General features: G+C 43.0%; 2 protein-coding genes across 2 annotated transcripts in view; one reads left to right on the forward strand and one right to left on the reverse strand.

The window, feature by feature from the left end:
- Window positions 1–477: 477 nt before the first annotated feature.
- On the reverse strand, window positions 478–8,178 carry LOC148130143 (polycystin family receptor for egg jelly-like). The gene has a single exon (XM_087969119.1). The coding sequence runs from the start codon at window positions 8,176–8,178 to the stop codon at window positions 478–480; it is 7,701 nt and encodes a 2,566-aa protein (XP_087825245.1).
- Window positions 8,179–13,025: 4,847 nt separating this feature from the next.
- The window catches only part of TTC38 (tetratricopeptide repeat domain 38), a 33,417-nt gene continuing 24,803 nt past the window's right edge, over window positions 13,026–21,639 (forward strand). Inside the window, exon 1 of the mRNA XM_026679257.2 lies at window positions 13,026–13,113. Within this exon, the coding sequence (XP_026535042.1) occupies window positions 13,090–13,113 (24 nt within the window). The 5' untranslated portion in view covers window positions 13,026–13,089. The remainder of the gene's footprint in view (window positions 13,114–21,639) is intronic.

Below are 21,639 nucleotides of genomic sequence, written 5' to 3' on the forward strand. Positions count from 1 at the left end.
CAAAATACTGGTAATGATTTTAGAAATACCAGGCTAAAAACTAGAAAAGCGGTAACACACTATCTATTGTCTTGTCTCACACTGACTTGCTTCCATTCGTTACTTGCTTTTATTTGTTCAACCTGATTGCAAATGCAGTGCAAATAGAATTTGCTGCAATGGCAGAATTATCTAGTCTTACTAACTCCCCCTTCCTAAAAAAAAAAAAAAAACACTTGAAAGAGCACATGGTTTAAATAGATTATTTATTAGGATAATAACTGGAATATAGAACAAAACAAGTTTTTTTTTAAAATGGCAATGTGTATGAAGTAACGGGCTGCTTGTTGTTACAGGAAAAATAAGAATTTGGGGGGAGTCAAAATTGCATTGAAGATGAAGATGGTTGCAAGAGAACCTTTTGAAACTGAAAACTCTGTGGAACTCAGCTTGAGACAGAAGCAATAAAAATGTACCTGGTTTTTACTGAAGCCTTTTTCAAATGGTAAGAGAAACCATTTTCTTGCCTTCTATTTTATGGTATTTCAGCCCCGGCTGTCGACTATCCCTATCCACTGATTTACCAAATATTGTAACATTGGCATAATCATCTCCAGAGTCTGGCTGGCGGGTTAAATTACGCCATATGCTTCGCAACTTCAAATACAAAAAGTTGATGGCTTCTGCTTCATCTGAATGCTGCTCGTAAACGGTCTGTTTCATCGATGTGTAAGTTGACATTAATAGGCTTCTCCACAAATTGACGAAGATGAACACCACCGTAAACAGGAACGACACTTGGAAAAATATGGTGAGCCACCATCGTGATGCAACATCCAGCTGTTTGAATCCCGAAAAGCAATAGAAAACGACAGTCTGCAAAGCGTAAACCCAGGTACTGAAAGACCACTCATGTTGACCAAATATGAGATAGCCAAAGGACATGAACGTGCAAAACAACAGAACGGCAAGGATTGTCAGATGAAGGAACACGGGGAAGACTTTTGACAAGGTTTGTTCCGCAAGGCGCATCTTGTACAAGAACCTGAAATATCGGTAGGGTTTCAACACCAGGAGAAAACCTAAAATACCCGCCACCATTGTGTAGAGCTGGTCAATTTGAGAAACAACGTGGAAGGGGACAAATTCTTCTGGATTAAGCAGATAAAACTCCAGCAAGGTAAATGCCATCTTGAATTTCAGGGCAATGAGTAATATAAAAAACATACAGATGTTCTTTATGGCGAAATTGTTTAAATTGGTCGCTGTCTGGAGATAACCTATTCTTTCTTGACGTAACATGTGAAATTCATCTGCTAAGTAGAAGACAAGAATGTAGATCATGATTCCATAAACTACCAAACGAGGGGTGGTTTCATACTTGAATTTAGAGAGCTTATAGGAATGAATTGACAAAGTTGAACTAATAACGCCAAAGTTGGTAAACTCAAAAATGATTGTGATGCTGCAGTATAGGTCTACATCTAGAGTAAAAGTTGTCAGCTCAAAAATCAGAGCCCGGGTCCGTTTATCAAGCCATTTATTGCTTTGTAATCCTTCCAATCTCATTGTTGTATTTAGTCGTTGTTCTCCTGGAAAAAAATAAAATGAGTATCCTCCCGGGCCATATGTATTTACCACACCGAAAGACTTATATTCCCATTGATCAATATCTGACTGATACGTGAATCCTTGAAAATTGGAAATGTGGCTGGAGACGGACATGTCGATCGGCTTGGTCCACGACCCAAGGTAATGCTTTTGATCTTCCGGATCATGAGCAAAATCATAGTGACAGGGTTTTTTGCCAATCAGATAATTGTTTGCAAAGTGACCTGAAGAAAAACAAGGCTTTTCAAGATGCAGACCTCTGACCTGTCTCATTCTGGGCAAACCAAGGATTTTGGACCATGAATCTGAAAGGTAGGTGGGTTGATAGTCATTATGTATCAACGGTACAAAAGTGTCACTCATCCAAAGGTAAATGTCCTCAAGTTTGGTTACTTTGGATAGACCAAGATTAAACTTATCATGGATGAATTTGTTGTGGTAAAATAAAACAGAGGGTAGAGTCGTGTAAGCCACAATTAGAACGCAGGAGGCAAAGATAATATGACAAATGATGTCCTTTATGAAAACAAATGCTAGGTGTTGGGCCCGTACTCTTTTCCTTAAGATGACAACTTCGTCTTCCTCCAAAGGCTCGTATTCCCTGGTCTGCCTAATCCTGACCAGTTCGTGGTGAACCTTTCTGACCTCTTTAGGATCTATATTCACTTTGATCAGCTTCATCTTCTGGTATTGCTCTGCCGATATCCAGGTGATGTTCTTGCAGTATTTGATGCTGATGGTACTGACTCCTGAGATGAGGGCCATCTTTAGGGTTTGCAACAGGAAGACACTCTCAAAAAATGATGTCATGGATGCTATGAACCATTCTGTGGAGGCGCTGGAGCCGTAGGTGAGGCCATATAAGATGATGAACACGGCAGAGACGAAAGACATGAAAAAAACTATGGCCCATGCGACGTATCTCCACCACCAGGCAAACTGTGGCTTTCGAGTAAACATCTTGATCAGCATAATTATTCTTTTTCTTGTACTGATTTTAGGGGGCTCCTTTTCTGAGACATTAACTGTGCTACCAGCTGCTTTGGCCTCCTCTTCTTCATCAGTAGTGGACGAAGAGGAACTTTCCTCATCTTCCTCACTTGTTTCTGAAGACGAGGGACTATAGTCAGGCATATCTTCCTTGTCATCGGAAGGCTTTTCCATGGAGTATCTAAACAGGACAGTCATAGTCACTTGTAAAGGAACACAACAGAGAGCACTGAAGAACCCAATGTACATGGATCTCAAAATCCGGAATTTTAATGGAATAATTTCTTCTTCCTGACCGCTGTAGAACATGATGTTCAGGAGCAATGTTGAAAGCATTATAGCCAGGCAACAAGAAACTCTCTGTACCCTGTTGAAAGTACCAGTGACCACTTGAGAAAATATGGAAAGCCAGAGATGATTATCTTCTAAGTCACTAGCCAGGTGTATCAGAAAGAAATCCATTTTCTCTAACCTTGTTTTTAGATTTGAAGCAAAAATGTATCTTTCTATTTTGCCATCCGCCTTGCCAAGGCCTAACCAGTTCCTACATATAAATAGCCACGATCGTTGAGTATCCACATTAAATACTTTGACTCTGCTTAAGTACCAGTTTGGGGAAGATCCAGCATTATTGTGCCAGATGTGAATGCAATAAATATCCCCTAAGTCATATCTTGTAGCGAAAAGAAAAGTATCCACAGCTGTACGATACTGGGTTGGGAATTTGGGGTGCTTCATACGATGGACGTCACTGTAACCATCCTTCCCAATCAACTCAAGAAAAATATCAGCTGTGGTTCCAGATCCCAAGCGACTTCCGGTATAGATGGTGATCAGATAATGCATTCTGTGATAAGGGTCATTATCTGGCAAGACAAATATTTTTCCCTTTCGTCTCATGTCATCTTTATCTCTAATTATGGCCCAGGATGAACAGAAGATGTAGCCAGCAAAAATGAAAAACACGGTCAAAACTGTCACTGGATTTGTGTCAAAATCTGCTAAAAGTACTTTCTTGATGTCCAAAGGATTGGGATAAATAACAAATGTGCCGCTAACAAATCTGACTTCAGGTTTTAAAGGCTTTGATAATTGGAGCTGAGCCATTTTGGGATTTGCTCCGCAGACGCAGTGCAGTTTGGACAATCTGGTCTCAGGGCCAAGGTGGCAGGTCTCTTTGGACGGTTCAAAGTTTGGAAGGTGGCCCAGATCTCGGCAGCGTGCGGTAAAAACCACAATGCGAACTATCTTGGTGGTCTGCTTTCTCACCACGGGCGGAGATCTTAAGACCACTGAAATATTCCACTTACTCCCAGGTTCAGACCAGAGCAAGGCCCGTGGGAGGCAAAGGATGTACGGAGCCTTAATTGCACATTCAATATTGGTCCCCCTTTTCTGCGGGGTAGGAGGTTTGTCAGAGAAAGCAACGTAAGACACAACTGGGGGGGAGCTAAAATTGAGTCCCAAGTAGATGGAGACATTGAAGGTGATGTTCCTATGGCACAAAATCTGGACGTATATGTCTGGAGAGGTTCTATTGACTTCTATGCTAAACCCACCAGCTGTTGCAACACGCTTTTTGTCCAGCCCTATCGTCAGATTAAATGCGACAGGATCCTTATCTATTCTATCCATGATCACTTCGGCCACTTTAGGGATGACCCCAATGACGCCACCATTTGCTTTGGCACCAGCTACTTTGAACCCCATCACAACTGTGTGATTATCTACTGCCTTCATAAGCCAAGGGAAAGGATTCTTCTCAAATACATAATGAACCACGGAAATCGGAGCATCGGCTGGTAACTCCGCCTGGCTTTCCAACTTCACTTTAGGATAAAAACAATTCTTACAAGATCTTCCCTCGGAGACAGTCCTAGAAATGTCCCGCTTTTCATCTTTCCATAAACGGATGGACCAGCCTTTGGCTTCCATGTTAACATGGTCTTCCCCGGGCACCTTGCCTTGCAGAACTATATCTGCCAATAACTCTGACACGGAAATGATTTCCTTGATGGTGTTCACAGGCCCATTCCTGGGGTTCAAGAGGGAAGCTCTTAACACATTGGACAGCCCAGTAAAAATGCCACTGGCAAGGACCTCAGCTTCTTCAGAGCCAAGATCGATGGCTCTGCGCCTTTTCAGAGCTTCACTGGTTTTTCGCAGGATTCGGACTGCAGCCAGCTGGGATTTCCTACTGACTTCATTTGCATTCTGCGTTATTTGACAAAGGCTGGAGATTATTTGGTTTAGTATTCCTGTCTCGGTCATGGGAATCCGCACAGATTCGTTTAGAAGCATTTCTCGTAGTTCAGTTTTGGAATGGTCAAAACTGGGCAACGGCTCAATGTTATTTAATTCGGAAGCCACCATATAGATAACGAAGCCCGTGTGAAAGTAATCTTCAGTGTCAAGCAAGACAGAGGCAGAGCTATTGAGCTGTCCGACTAGCTGATACAGTTCATTGAGAATTACATCTGTTGGCTTGCTGGTCCTTGACTCGTATACTGTTGCCTGCAAGCTGACTTGAGAAAAAGCACCATCGGTGTCGTAAACTTGAATAAGTATGTTCAGAGCATATTTTTCAGATGGTGTCCCGCTGGGAAGAAATGAGGGTGGGGTGTTCTGCTGATGACCAAGATAAACTATGGTTCCAAGTGTGTTATTTTGCAAAGATGATATGTTAGCTATTTGGGCTAGATCAGAACGGGCAATAACTCTGTAGAGAAGAGGTCCTTTCTTGCCATCAAATCCAGTGCACTGGAGAGTGAATTTTGTCATCAGCGCAAAGCCTTCCCTTGGCTCGATGAAACATTTTCCAATCTGAGGGGGGATGTGGACATAAAAGGAGTAGCTACCCACAGCCAACTGCACTCCCTGCATACTCACTTTCAGTTTAAGGATATACAACTGGCCAGCCATGGATCTAAAGGCCAAAGAATGTATGTGCAAATATGGACTTGTTCTCCCAGTGGTTGTTTTGGAAGCCCAGTCAAAATATATTTCCTTGGAATCTGCTGAAAGGAGGCACCAAAAGTAAACCAGGTGGGCTTTTTCACAGTTCAGACACTTTCCATACAAAATCAATCTTTCCGTGGCTTGGATGCCTTTCTCGCAGTTTTCCAAACAGATGATGCGCAGGATAGGCCCAGAACCAGCAAGAACCTGAACGGCTTGAAATGCGTGTGCAGATTGGTTTGTCTTGATAGTGACCAGCTTAAAATAATACTTTGTGTTTTCCTGAAGGGTCTTCGGTTCCACGACTTGCACTGGCTCTTTCAAGTGGGTCCAGTGCAGATCACGTTGTCTTGAGTGGCATTTCTGACCTGGACCTAACTTCATAGCAGAATAATCTAATTCCCGTTTGCTGCAGAACCAGTGAAACAGAATTCCTTCCAGAGGCTCAATAGAATCAGTATCCAAAGATAAGGAGCCATCCAAGGACCAGCGATCAGAAATGCCAACAATCCGGAAGAGGCCTCCAGCTATAACCGCTCTTAACCCACTTTCTAGAATTTGGAGGAAAACTGAATCAGACAGAACGAATGTTATATTTTCTGCAAGTAGATGCACGTTCATGGTCAAATTAACATGATAGAAACCACACGACAGGGCATTTTCAGGTATGTGCAACACAATACCCCTTGTGTTCATCCCTTCGGAGATTGCGAGAGGATTCGGCCAATCTGGAATGGACCACACAGTGCTGAGCTTGTATATTTTCCAAAGGAAATCTAGATCTGGACAGGTCCTGCATTTCACTTCTGCTGTCGCTTGCAAAGTGATGGCTTTCTCTCTCTTATAACGCAGCACGGGTTCCAAAGGGTTGGGTTTATGGATTACAACGATCAGTTTACGGCAATAACTTTTCTGGCAGGGCACAGCTGGCTCCATCACTTTTGAAGCATAAGTCCCAAGAGCGGCTGTTAAAACAGCTCGTACGAGTCCATTTTGCCTGCAATTCACTTCTGCTACGAAGCCTGTGTACTGTGTGGGTCTGAAAGAAAAGACAGAATGAGGAAGAAAACGAACGGCATTTTGAACACGGTCCCTATATGTGTATGTCTTATTCCAAAGGAGGTGTTCTTTCCTGGAATGAAAAAGCTGCAGATGGAAAGCCCAGTCACACTGCAAGTCGGGGTGTGGCACAGGAATAAACCACACAATGTAGACAAAGTTTTTATTGGGAGAATGTCCACTGGAAACATGAACTTCCATTTCTTTCTCGGCCAAAGATTTGAACAGACTCTCTTTTCGGTTCAGATATAAGTGCACGCTGAACTTGAACCATTGCATCTTCACAAATTCAATAGAAATCAGGGTAGAAAGGGCCTCTTGTTGGAAAAAGAGGTGGTGGAGACTGGGTGGCCCACTGCTTTCTAGAGTGGAATACGAGAACCCTTGCTCCTGGATGAAAAAGTACATCCCTACTTTGATTTTCTGTGGGTTCAACCTGATGGACATTGGGCCAGCACTGCTTCCTTGGAAAACCAAAGTGTCATTAGAGAAGTTGAAATGTCCCCTCAGCATCTCAGAGAATGTTTTGCTGGTACGGAAGTAGATTCTGGAGATCACCTTTCCCCCAGAAGCTTGCGAGGCGGGCAGAGCGCAGAAATTGCTTGGCAGCGCAAAAGGGTTGTAGGAAAGAGACCATGCCTCCCGACCTTGTAGGTCCTCCAGGGTGTAGGCTGTTACGCTGGAGCTCAATGGCCGGAGACTCCAGGAGAGGGTGAAAGACTTCTGGGTTCGGCTAAGCAGGGCAGAAGCAGCACTGAAGACATGGAGAAGAGCAGGCTGCACTTGGATGTCCAGGCTGAGGCTGAGGGGAGGCCCATTCTCTAGGTGCAGCAAAACTATATAGAATCCACGCTGGAGATAACGCAGAGTGACGTAGTAGTGGTAATAGACTGCGCAGACCTGAGGCAATGGTGCGGGGAGGCCTTGAGTGGAGGCAAAGGGTTCGCCATATTGGTTGCTGGGAATGAGGCGGCCTGCCGGGCTGCCCCCTTCACTCTTCAAGCGGTAGCTCCAGGGGGAACTTTTGAGGCGGGCACACCAGCCTACTGTCACAGGCTGCCATTCCCAAATAGGAAGGCTCTGTGGCGATAGGAGGAAGAGGTGGATGTCCTGCCTGGAAATTTCCACACTGAAATTATGGTGAGGGCAGGGAGGCTGACCACACAGGGCTGACACACATTGCATGACAATCCGAGTCAGGGCCCAGGATGAGTAGGGCCTTTCTCCATCCAGGCTTTTGTTCAGGACAAGCTGTCCTGACCAGTCATGGGTTTGCATGACCAAGGTGGCGTCTTGGTACCACTGACAGTGAGGAGGGGGAGGAGGGAAAGGAAGAAGTTGGGGATCTGGTTCTCCTCTCTCAGTCTCTGGTGTCCCTGCAGGCATCCTGGAATACCTCAGGTCAACCTGTCCATCCCAAATGCATGAGAGGCTCAGTTCGGTGTCGTGCTTCTGGTAGACGCGGTGCTGGGCGTTTGAGCAGGTCACCTGCAAAGGGGGAGGCCAAATATGGGACGGCGTGGCTTTTGTACACTGACCGACGTACCCCAGGAGAACCACCAGGAGCTCTGGGCAATGCATTTGGGGGTTTGAGCACTCAAGGAAGAAGCAGGTTGCCAGTATCCCGCTCAAGCCAAACACACGGATTGTTTGAATTCTAGAACCCCTGGACGGTTGCCCTGAGCAACTGGAATTCCGGGCCATTGTAGAAGATCCTGTAAAATTCCTGAATGCTTGATGCATCCTGCCTGCTTTTCTTCATTAAAAAAGGGGAAAAATAAATAAATAGCCGAGCTTTTAGTGCTTGGCTTTTGTCTTTATAGGTACTCCCCGATTTACGATCACAATCGAGCCCAAAATTTCTATTGTTAAGTAACAATGGCAGCCTCATATAGGGAAAATCTTTACAAGATTTTTTATCCTTGGCATCTAACACTATCGAGATTGGCCAAGATATATCCAAATTTGAGTCCAACATGTTGGAAGTGTAAATCAACAACTTGTTGGAAGTGTAAATCAACAACACCTTCTCTCATATGTGGTGGTTGTGCCCGAAAGTTAAAATTTTTTGGAATAAAATTAGAATCTGGCTACAAGAAATAACAAATGAAAAAAATAGAACTTAAACAGGAAATGTTCTTATTAGGAATAATTAGAGGCAAATATAAAAAAGAAATTGAATATCTTATACATTTTGATAGCAGCGAGATTAGCCTATGCTCAAAATTGGAAATTGGAGGATAATCCCATGGATACAATGTTGATTAAAAAATTGTGTGAAAATAAATATGCTTACGATGGAGTTACAAGAGAAAGACAAAAAAGAATTTTATACGGTATGGGAGAAATTGTATGTTTGGATAGACAACAGAAATAACAGATAAAGTATAAGATAAATATAATGGATGGATGGATGGATGGATGGATGGATGGATGGATGGATGGATGGATGGATAGATAGATAGATAGATAGATAGATAGATAGATAGATAGATAGATAGATAGATAGATAGATAGAGGGAAGATGGGGAAAATCGATGCTATGGCAAATTGCAAAAATTATAAACATGATTCGTGTTTTTTAAAATTTTGTAAAACTTTAATAAAAATTATTATTTTTAAAAAAGAGTTGTGTTTTCAGATGAACAATGTAGAAATTTTTTGATTTCATTCATTCATTAGCTGAAGACTATCCCAAAAAATGTTCCAAACATTTTGTCCTGGATGTGCCTTGGACCCAAAGCAAAGCATGCGTCTTTTGAGAATGTGATTCAATCAGTGGTGGGATTCAAAATTTTCTGCTACCAGTTCTGTGGGCGTGGCTTGGTGGGTGTGGCTTGGTGGGCGTGGCAGGGGAAGGATACTGTTGTCAGCTTTCAGATTCGGGATAATGTCAGCGTTTCAGAAATCCTCCACTCCAAACAATAACTCCGAGACAGGCATCTTCTCAAAAGTTCTGTTTTATTTGGATAGCAAACTGGCACATCTGGGAAATCCTGAATCTGAAAGTTCCGGGTTTTCTTGCAATAAGTAAAAACTACAAATCCACCCCTTGCACCCATCATCACATCACATGCCCCAATCACCATCCATTCCAACTTAAGACATCCCCTCACCCAGGTGCAGAAAGAACATGACCTTGACTTAGAAGAAGAATGCTGTTATGTCTAACCCCATACACTCCAAGAAATTCCCCCCTCCCATTTTCCCACGCTCAAGAATGTGGCAGTGTGGAAGCGTCTGGTGTTAATATGGCTTCCAAAGCTGACAACTATAAAATCCCCATTCCCTCCCCACCCCATTAACCTGCTTTCCAGCTCCGTTCTCCTATGAAGGGCAACCAAAGAAGACCCAGCCAATCAGCTGAGACTCGGGAGGCAGAGAGTAGATGGGGGTGGGGCCAGTCAGAGGTGGTATTTTCTGGTTCTCCGAACTACTCAAAATTTCCGCTATCGGTTCTCCAGAACCGGTCAGAACCTGCTGAATACCACCTCTGGGTTCAATCCCATCCTCTTTTGAGCGTTATGTTTTGAGGCCTGCTCCAGTTTCCAAATGTTTTCATTGGGCTGTTGGTTTACCCACCAATCTGTGAGTCACCATTTTGCAAATGTTTTCCAACCTCACCGGGATTGCAGCAATCATGCCTCAGATAAGGCAATCAGCTTTAGATAAGGAAGAAGAGATGTGTGAGTCTGGAAAGCAAAGAGGAAAGAACAATTAGGGCAGTGTTTTCCAATCACGACCATTTTAACTTGTGTGGACTTCAACTCCCAGAATTCCCCCAGCCACATGCTGGCTGAGGGGATTCTGGGAGCTGAAGTCTAGACATCTTAAAATGGCCGTGGTTGAGAAATATTAAGGATATGGTCAAGCCTCAAATAGATTGCTCTCAGTTCATACATGCTATATTTGATTTGTAAGGAAGGCAGGAAGGAAACATTCTGGTGTTGCTTACAGAAACTGCCTCTCCATTAACCCTTATTACATTCTTGGCAGGACTAGACTTCCTGTCTCAGGAACTTCTCTGGAGTTATTTTCCCCTCCTTTGCTGGTACTTTGCTTGTGTGGAGTGACCATTCAAAGTTACAATGGCACTGAAAAAAGTGACTTATGATCATTTTTCACACTTACGACTGTTGCAGCATCCCCACAGTCATGAGAGGCCAGGAGAGGAGATGCATGCCTCGATGTGAGTGATGTTGAGTTGGCCACACCCAGCCAGTCACATGACCACCAAGCCACGCCCACCACCTATGTCACGCCCACAGAACCGGTTGTTAAAAAATTTGAATCCCAACCCTGACCTGAAGGCAGGAGAAGAAGCAATGGATGGAAACTAATCAAAGAGAGAAGCAACCTAGAACTAAGGAGAAATTTCCTGAAAGTGAGAACAATTAACCAGTGGAACGGCTTGCTTTCGTCAGTTGTTGATATTCCATCACTGGAGGTTTTTAATAAGAGATTGGATAGGCATTTGTCTGCCATGATATAGGGCAGTGATGGCTAACCTTTTCCACGTTGTGTGCCTGCACCCAGGATGCAATGCGCGTGCGACTCCCCCGCCCTCTGCGCATGCATGCATGACCCCCGCACCTCGTGCCCCTGTGCATGCGCACACGCAAACCCCCCTCACACGCCGCATGCCTCTTTGCATGCACGCATGTCTCCCCCTGCACATGTGTGGCAGATACCCGACAATCGGCTGGCTCGTGGGGGGGCACATGCATGCGCAGTGGGGCTCTTCTGGGAGACCTCTTGCATGCCGGCAGAAGTGGCTCTGTGTGCCACTTCCGGCACGCATGTCATAGGTTCGCCATCACGGATATAGGGTCTCCTGCTTGAAAATGAGGGTTGGACTAGAAGACCTCCAAGGTACCTTCCAACTCTGTTATTCTATTATCATTCTATTACTATTACTGCTATTATTATTGATTTTCAATCACTGTGTATTTGCGACAGGTAGACACATTTTCTTCCAGTAGTTCTGTAGCTGCTAGCCCTGGTTGCCCAGCCAACAGTCCTGAATCCTGCAGCCCATTTTTCACCAGATATTGAGGAACTCCAATATCTAGTTCACCTTGTTAACCTGGGCAATATCCAAGCCAGTAAGGATTTCTGAAATTTACCCTATTTTTAATGGGAGTGACATTCTTTGTCTGATTCCTCTGATGAGATCTGTGCAGTACGGTTGGACCTGTGGCACAGCTCTCATCTTCCTCAGAGCACACAAACCCCACAACCACATATTATTATCATCATCATCATTATCATTATTCTTGGTCATTGCACAGTCAGACAGATGTCCAGACTGGGTTTGGCATTTTCGTCTGCCTATCAAGTCCTTACCAAGGACCTGGGATAGGCAAATCTGGATGTTTGATGGTGTTACAGATATTGTTGTAGGATGGAAGCTGTTCCAAATAAAGCCATTGACTGATGGCAATTGACTTATTATGGTTTATTATTATTGTTATTATATTATTATCATAATTATTATATTGTTATTGTTATTCATCGCACAGTCAGCCAGATTTCACACTGGGTTTGGTATTTTTGTCTACCTATTGAGTCCTTACCAAGGACCTGGGTTGTTGTTGTTGTTGTTGTTGTTGTTATTATTATTATTATTTTCATTAAACATGAAACACAGTCAACTGAACATTGAAAAATGTATTTTTATTATTATTTTTTATCATCATCTTTATCGCATTCCGTTCTTCAGCTTGCTGGTAGTTGTCAGCCAGGTCAAGAGTGAAATCTTGAAACATTCAATCTTCTGCCCAGCAAGGAATAACAGCATAACAGGGTTGGGAGGGTCCTAGGAAGTCGTCTAGTCCAACCCTCTACTCAAGCAGGAGATGCTATATAATACCATTTCAGCCAAAGGGTTGTCCTATCTCCTCTTAAAAACCTCCAGTGATGGAAGTCTGTGGAGATTCTTAGTCATTCAGGTCATGGTTGTCCCAAAGATGCTTTTTCAGGAGGCAACTGGACTTACTTCTTTGTTTCTTTTGAGGGCGTCTCTGGATCCTTTGAGGATCCTTCCTTTCCCCGCTACCCTGTCAGAACTGAGGAAGCTTCTTGGATAAGAAGCGAAACGTCCCCAAAGAAAAAAGTCCTGAAAAAAAAGCACCTTTGGGACTCCAGTGATGGGAGCACCCACAATAAGGGCTGTGGGGTTAGGCCGCCTCACGAAGGGACCATAACCCGGCTCGGGTGAGCTGCCGGGGGCAGCCCGAAGCTCCGGCGGAGGAGAACGGGGAGCCAAGCACCTCTTCGCTCTGGGAACGCCCCGAGGGAGCCCGGCAGGCTGACAGGCCGGGGCGGGTTGCTTTCGTTTCGGAGGGCGGCTCCCGGCGTCGGCCTGCCTCCGCCCCCTTCCTCGTTTAAGAGGCCGGAGCTGCCGGGCTCGGCTCCTCAGACGGGAGGCGACAGGGTTGGGAGGGTCCTAGGAGGTCGTCTAGTCCAACCCTCTACTCAAGCAGGAGGAGCATGACGGGGCTACGGGACTGCAAGGTGAGGCGGGGGCTCCGGCCCGGGGGGGGGCAGGCCCAGCGGAGACCTCTTGACCGGGCTGCCCGCCGTTGCGGCGTCCAGGACCGTTTTGCCCCACTTCCAAGTTTTTGCACCCGTCGGTGGGTTTGCCGAGTCTCCCGCTTTGCCAAGTGGGCGTTTCGGGTGGGCTCCTGCCCCGTCCTGTTCCTTTGTCCGGACCAGCCGAGATTGGGGTGGGGAGCTTCCATGGGTTCCGTCCGGCCAGATCTGGTTTGGGGCCGAGCAGAGGCGAAGGCGGTTCTTACAAGGGGCGCTGCGCAGGAACGGAGAGAGCCGGGTTCAAATTCAGCCCTAAGCATAGAGCTTTCCGCGGGTGGACTTTGGGCCAGTCTGTCCACCCACTGCAGAGTCAGAGCCAGAGAAGCCAGGGCAACTTGCATGCCATCTTGAGCTGCTGAACGAAGAGAGTGTCATAACTCAGAAAATTGATCTTTTCTTGACTGCTGTAGTAGGAAAATAATTTGCCATTGCAAATCCAAATTTCTTGGATGTTCTTTTCCTGGTGGTGTCCCATCCATCCTGCGCACAGACTGTCATAAAGACCCAGCTGCTTGCAAGAGAAGCTTGTAGGGTCAAGTGTTTCCCCCAAGTTGCATCAGAAGTTATGCTGGGGGGGCGCGGGGGGGGGGAGGTGTAAGATACTGGATGGGGAGAGCCATGCCAGTTTGCTTGCTTGACACGGAAGACCTTGCTGATGGTCATCTGTTGCAACTCCTGGAGGCAGAATTGAATTGATCGGATTGGGAGCCGTTCCAGAGTGTACTACCGGAGTGGGAAGTGTGAGGCGAAGGAGGGAAGAGGTTAGGAAGCAGGTTATCCATTACCTGGGCAACCGAATCGTGGACAAAGTTCAGGAAATGACATTTGGGACTCTTGGGCAGGACTCTGTGGTTGAAGCTACTTTTGCAACCATCTCGCAAAGGTTGCTAGAACTGGCTTTAAAAGAAGTTGGGTTAAGGATTTTTGGAGTTTCTGCCTAGCTAGGTTCTTGCTTGGGTGGCCCTAAATAGACGTCCAATTGGGGGAAAGGGTGGTGAATGACATGACATAGGCTGCACTGCATCATTGCTCACAATATCTGGTGCACGGGATGATACGTGATGACATCTCAACCCAAGGGGTGTGGATAAATGACCACGAGAACCAATTTAGTGTAGTGGTGGACGCATCAATTACTACCCACCTGCCTTCAATCGAGGACCTGTATACAGCAGGAGTCAAAAAGTGGGCTGTGAAAATATCTACAGACCCCTCACATCCCGGATATAAAATGTTTCAACTCCTTCCCTCAAAATGACGCTATAGAGCCCAGCACCCCAGAACAACTAGACACAAGGACAGTTTTTCCCCTAACGCCATCACTCTGCTAAACAAATAATTCCTTCAACCCTGTTCAACTATTACAAAGTCTGCACTACTACTACTGTTAAATCTTCTCATCACTCCTTATCACCCATCCCCTCTCACTTGTGACTGTAAGATTGTAACTTTGTCGCTTGTATCCTTATGATTTATATTGACTGTTTCCTAGTATGATTTGATTGCTTATTGCACCCTATGACTATTATTAAGTGTTGTACCTGATGATTCTCGACTCTTGACAAATATATCTTTTGTTTTATGTATGCTGAGAGCATTTGAACCAAGACAAATTCCTTGTGTGTCCAATCACACTTGGCCAATTTAAAAAAAAAATTCTATCAAGCTAGAAACCAGGAGACTGGGAGTTCTAGACCCACCCAGCTTGTGCCAGTCACTTTTTCTCAGCCCTAAGAAGGAGGCAATGGCAAAGCACTTTTTTTTTGAGACAGATTTTATTAATTTTAAAGACAAACAAAGCATCATTAAACATTGAACACATAAAACCTCTTTCCATTATAAATTTTTACAAGGCAGATAAAACATTATTTTATACAACATAATTCTAATCTATCCCATTTCCATATGGACACATAAATATCTTTTAGCAAATTTCTCATTATTTCTCTTTACTCTTATTCAATTACCTTTCTTTTCTATATTCATTTTATAGTCATCATATTCATATTTCCCTCTGACTTGTTTACAAGTATTCTCATCTGACATTCCTCCAAGGTTTTATTAATTCTCAAACATAAACACACAAAACACAAAAACATAAAACTTCTTTTTAGAAAGTGGCTTGGCCCCGGATTACCTCTCTTTATACGGACTTCAATTAAATTCATGCTCATCTTATATACCATTACCTATCTTATTTACCATTCTATATCTTCTATATAACTTCTCCCCGCTTCTCACTCTTCTTAATTCTATTTTATTTATTTCATCTTAGTTTAAATCATTATACTTGTATCTTTTGTCCATTCTTTTCCAATTATCCATTTATCTCATTCCCTATAATAAAAAAAAGATTTCTCCTGAAATCACTAATCGAAGTATGATGCCTTTCTATCGTTCCCCTAAATTGACATTTAAAATAACACCTAGTTCCCAATCTGATTCTGCTTAGTACATTCTACCTACTAAATTTTAAGGAAAAGAGAAAATAGTAAATCTATAAAATAATTAAGTACATAATTAAATATTAAATCTTGTAACATTCCAATTATCTATTTCAAAGACAAATGCTGCAATAATAAATTTATAACATTAACACAATAATCAATTAAACTCTATAATTGAACTAAATATTTTAAACATTCCCTTTAATATTTTATTAAATCTTAAAATCTATCATTATTAAGCATTTTAATATTTTAATCTTTTTTTAGATCTTATAAAATTCTAATTTTCTATTTCTAATACAAATACTACAATACTATCTTATGTACCTTGCAGAATCTTTTTTTTTTAAAAAATTATACATTACCCTTTATCCCTAAAAAATTTTTGCTTTTTCCCATCTTGTTTCATACCTTTGTGGCTTTCCCCCTTTTCCCTTCCTTTTCTTATCCCACCTGGCCTTTTACCCCCCACCCTCTCCTAACCTCCGCCTTTTAGCTTCCCCTCTCTGTTGTATTTCTCTTTTCTTTTGCTTTCTAACATTGTATTGATTTTGCATCTTATTTTTCTCTTTCTTGGGTGTTTTTTTTAGGTCCATCAGTTGTTGTGTTTGCTGATAACTAGCAAGCGCCATTTCTAAAAAGTGAAAAGCTTCTTCCAAAGCATCCTTGCCTTCTTTCTTTGTTTTTCCATATTCCTTTCTTAGTTCATCAACAGATAAAGCCATTATAAACCTTTTCTTCTTTTTTCTTTTTCCCTCTTCTTCTTCTTAAAACAACCAAGATATTTCAAAGCTTAAAACAGTTCCCCAAAGTCCCAGAGTCATCAAGCAGTCCAAACAGAACACAAAGTTCTTCCCTTTACACTTTCTCTTCCTGGGGCAATGTCAATTGGAAAAAAAAACCCCAGTCTGTATTTTAAAGCCTTATTGCAATTAACTTCTAGTCTCAAAATCTTCCAGGCATCTCCTCCAACAAGATCTTAATATAAATTTTTTTTGTCCTCTCCCTTCCCACTTGTAACAAAGTGCTTTAAATTTTTACCTTCTATAAAAAAGCAGGTTTTTCAATGTCCATTTGTTAACTCCATAGGGAAGGAGAGTAAACTTTCTCTTTCAGCACTTCCATTCGCCGCTTTAAAAATCTCCTTTGGAAACAAAGTATCATTCAAAAAATCAAAGTTTTCAGGATGTTAGATGTATCTTAAAATCCCGGTTCAGCCAAAGAACTTTCACTTCAAAACTTTCTCCTTCTTCCTCCAGCACTCTCTTGTCCAGCTGCCGGCTTCTTTGTGGCGGCCATTGCTGACCGCCGCTCCACCGCCTTGAGAAAAGGGGTTTTGCCGGCTGGGGAGGGGGTCTGCGATACCCCCAAACCCCTATCCGGATCCCCCCTATCTTTGGCTGCCTCTACGGGGCAGCCTTATCCTCCAGACCCGTCGGGATCGGAGGCACCAAGACGGCTAGCGCAACAGGGATCGCGCAGGATCGCGAATCCCTGCCGCCGCCGAAGCCTGGCAAACCGGAAGTCGGCAAAGCACTTCTGAAAAAGCTTGCCAAAACACTGCAGGGTCTTGAAATCTATGAGAAATGTACAGGATTGAACAAAAGGGGGGGGAAAGCCCATCTATGCGCGATGCTATATTTGTAAACACTAAAAGTAATACCCTGCCAATGTCAATGAGGCTCTTTGAGGCATACTGGGGTGTGAAGAGGTGGACTTTGATCTGAAAGCGAATGCCAGGTTGTGGGGGGAGGGCTTGAAGAATATACTTTGAGAGGTGATTTTGTGTGTATGTGTGTGTGTTTGTGTGTGTTTGTGTGGCCAGCACATGCAAGTGTGTGTGTGCACTGCCTTCAAGTTAGCCTTGACTCCTGGAGACTCCTTGGACATTTCTTGGCAATGTTTTGAAGTTTCAAAACCATTTCCCAGATGGTTTTTGAGACTGTGGCTGGAGTAGAACTCACCATCTGTTCTGATCCAAACCCTTTTCCAATAAGACAAACAATAACCAAAGGGAACAGAACCTTTTAATGAGTCTAACAGTTAAAAGGCTGCTGCAAACTAATTAACTTTGATAAGCACAAACCTTGCCAAAACTGTGCGAGACTGCCAAGAGTCACAGATAAGAAATATTTTACAACACAAGAGTCTTCAAATACCAAATTAAGATACTGTAATGTCCATGAGGCTGAGTTTCAAAAGGTCTTTGCTTCCTGCAAAAAACGTTCGCTTCACGGCTGGCTTTTATCTTCTTGAAGGAGGGGCCATTACCTTGCAGCCTTACTCTTGAGTTGCCTGTGCTGTTGCAGCTGCTCTTTGCTGCAAGCAATCATGCACACACTCGCACTTGGCACAAGGTCCTCAGGAACCTCCTCATTGTTGCTACCAGCCCCCACAATCTCTGAAAGCAGCAGTCCACTCCCTAATATAAGTATGCTCACTGCCTGGAGTTATTTATCAACAATAATAAAGATGGGATATAAATAAATAAAACCACTACAACTTTGAGGGATGAAGCCAATCATTAGTTGCTATTTATAGAAAATACCGGGTTTTGCTAGTTATGGAAAGTACTGTTGCTACTATTGATTGAAGCAACGGTAGATTATGGGATGGAGGGGAAGATAGACTGACTAGCCAGACGGGTAAAATATAGCATGATTTTCTGAACATATAAAGCTATGCAAGATTGGGCTTCTTTAAATGCTTCGATGGGAGACTACCAGGAGATCCCAGGCCTGGGCTAATTGGAGAATCAAAAGAACATCCCAGAAGAAGGGACTGGTGAGGCCAAGAAAGCAACTTGAAGTGAGCAGGTGTTTAGCTCAAATCAAAGAAAGATTTACACTATCTCTTTCCTGCCTGCCATGTCTTTTGAGAGAAATAGTAGTGCTATTATGAAAAGCAATTATGTCAGCCTTGGCTCCTGGGGGAAGAATTTCAAAACCCTAGTTGGGTAATGATAAATTTTGTCTCAGGATGTATTCTCACAGTGCTAAAAGCCAACGGCATTCGCAGGGGTGGCTGTGAATCAAAACCTTTTCAGTAAGGCATTTGACAAAGTAGACCGCAACCTACTTCTTGGTAAACTAAAAAATATGTGGGATAGACAGCATAACCCATCAGATGGATTTGTAGCTGGTTGACAAATTACACTCAACATATGGTCATCTGCATGGAAGGAAGGAGGCACAGAGATACCTCAAAGTTTTATTTTTAGGCCCAATTCTCTTCAACATCTTCATAAATGATTCAGGTGAGGGGATAGAAGGAGAACTCAGCAAATTTGGAGATGACACTAAACTAGCTAATACTCCAGAAGATAGGCCCAAAATCTAGATGGATCTCGACAAACTTGAACACCGGGCCCTTTCTAACACAATGAAATTCAGTCTATGTAGAGTTTTACATTTAGGCAAGAAAAAAAAATCAAATGTCCAGATACAGATTAGGTGAAACCTGACTCAATAGCAATATCTGAAAGAGGGATCTTGGAGTCCTAGTGGATAATCACTTAAATATGAGCTAGCAGTGTGCGGCAGCGGCCAAAAAAGCCAATGCAATCATAGCTTGCATTAACAGAGGGATAGAATCAAGATCACATAAAGTATTAAAGTAAAGGTAAAGGTTCCCCTCACTCATATGTGCTAGTTGTTTCTGGCTCTAGGGGGCGCTGCTCATCTCCGTTATAAAGCCAAAGAGCCAGCGCTGTTCGAAGATGTCTCCTTGGTCATGTGGCTGGCATGACTAAATGCCGAAGGCGCACGGAACGCTGTTACCTTTCCACCAAAATGGTCCCTATTTTACTACTTGCATTTTTTACATGCTTTCGAACTGCTAGGTTGGCAGAAGTTGGGACAAGTAACGGGAGCTCACTCCGTAACGCTAGGGATTCGAACTGCCAAACTGCCGACCTTTCTGATCGACCAGCTCAGCGTCTTAGCCACCGAGCTACCGCTTCCCTCAGCCACCATGTCCCTCGTGGTGGCTGAGGTACTAATGAGGTACTTATAAAGCGGTACTAATGAAGTATTCGTACCGCTTTATAAAGCCTTAGTGAAACCACATTTAGAATATTGTATCCAGTTTCGATCACCATATTATAAAGAAGATGTAGAGACTCTGGAAACAGTGCAGAAAAGAGCAACAAAGATGATTAGGGGACTGGAGGTTAAAACATATGAAGAATGGTTACAGGAATTGGGTTTGTCTAGGGATGACATAATAGCACCGTTCCTATATTTGAGGGCCTGCCTCAATGAAGAGAGGGAGTCAAGCTAATCTCCAAAGCACCTGAAGGCAGGACAATAAACTCTCCAATAAACAATTTGGTTTCAGAAAAAAAACTATCCTGTAATCTGCAACTCTTACACTGCAAAAACATATGGACGACACAACTCGACCAGGGCAAAGCAATAGACGCAATCTACATAGACTTCTGTAAAGCCTTTGATTCAGTGGTACACGACAAACTACTCCTAAAAATAAAATCCTATGGTATCTCTGGACAACTGAATAACTGGATAGAAGCATTCCTGTCAAACAGACAACAAATGGTCAAAATCGGGAGCGTCCTATCAAATCCAGTACCTGTCAATAGTGGTGTCCCCCAGGGCAGTGTTCTAGGACCAACTCTCTTCATACTCTACATAAATGACCTCTGTGATCATATTAAGAGCAATTGCGTTCTCTTCGCTGATGATGTAAAGCTGTTCAATACCACAGACAATACTGCTACCCTACAAAAAGATCTTGACTATGTATCAGAATGGTCAAACAAATGGCAACTTCAAATCTCAACAAATAAATGCTCTGTCTTACATATTGGCAAAAAAATCAGAAAATAAAATACAAGCTGAATAGTCAAGATCTTGTTGATGACCTTGGAATACTCACCTCTAAGTGCTAGAGCCCACTGCAACTACATAGCCAAAAAGGCATTAAGAGTTGTTAACCTAATCCTACGTAGCTGTAGCTTTTTCTCTGGTAATATCACACTACTAACCAGAGCATACAAAACATTTGCTAGACCAATACTCGAATACAGTTCATCAGTCTGGAACCCTCATTACGTATCTGATATTAGCACAATTGAGAAAGTCCAGAAATATTTCACAAGGAGAGTTCTCCACTCTTCTACTCGTTGTAGAATACCTTATGCCACCAGACTTGAAATTCTAGAACTAGAAAACCTTGAATTACGCCGTCTTCGGTCTGACTTAAGCATGGTATATAAAATCATACATTGCAATGTCCTACCTGTCAATGAATACTTCAGCTTCAACCATAACAACACAAGAGCACACAATAGATACAAACTCAAAGTAAACCGCACCAAACTTGATTGCAGGAAATACGACTTCAGCAATAGAGTGGTCAATGTCTGGAATACTCTACCCGACTCTGTAGTCTCTTCCCCAAACCCCAAAAACTTTAACCTTAGACTGTCTACTATTGACCTCACCCCCTTCCTAAGAGGTCCGTAGGGGGCGTGCATAAGCGCACCAACGTGCCTACCGTCCCTGTCCTATTGTTTCTCTTATTCTTTTATTTTTTCTTATATGTACCCATATCATGTATTCACAACTATGTATACACTTATACTTATTATCTTGTAAACAATTGGCAAATCAAATCAAATAAATAAATAAATAAATTAAATAAATAAATAAATAAATAAACAAGAAGCAATGGATGGAAACTAATCAAGAAGAGAAGCAATTTAGAACTAAAGAGACATTTTCCATCGCTGCAGGCTTTTAAGAATCTGACAGAATCAATGGGGAAGCCAGATTCACTTACACAGTCATGTAATAACTTAACAACTACAGGTAGTCCTTGACTTACGACCGTAATTGAATCCAAAATTTATGTTGTTAAGTGAGACATTTCTTCAGTGAGTTTTGCCCCATTTTTACACATTTCCTGCCTCAGTTGTTAAGTGGATCACTGCAATTGATAAGTTAGTAACCTGGTTGTTATGTGAATCTGGCTTCCCCAT

The sequence above is a fragment of the Notechis scutatus genome, chromosome 6 (assembly GCF_049901735.1).
Source record: "Notechis scutatus isolate UNSWTSFEM ecotype Mainland chromosome 6, rNotScu1.2, whole genome shotgun sequence".
Lineage (NCBI taxonomy): Eukaryota > Metazoa > Chordata > Lepidosauria > Squamata > Elapidae > Notechis > Notechis scutatus.

Bases quoted from the DNA above. Each gene is read 5' to 3' on its own strand.
- LOC148130143 (XM_087969119.1), bottom strand. From the start codon at position 8,178: ATGCATTGCCCAGAGCTCCTGGTGGTTCTCCTGGGGTACGTCGGTCAG.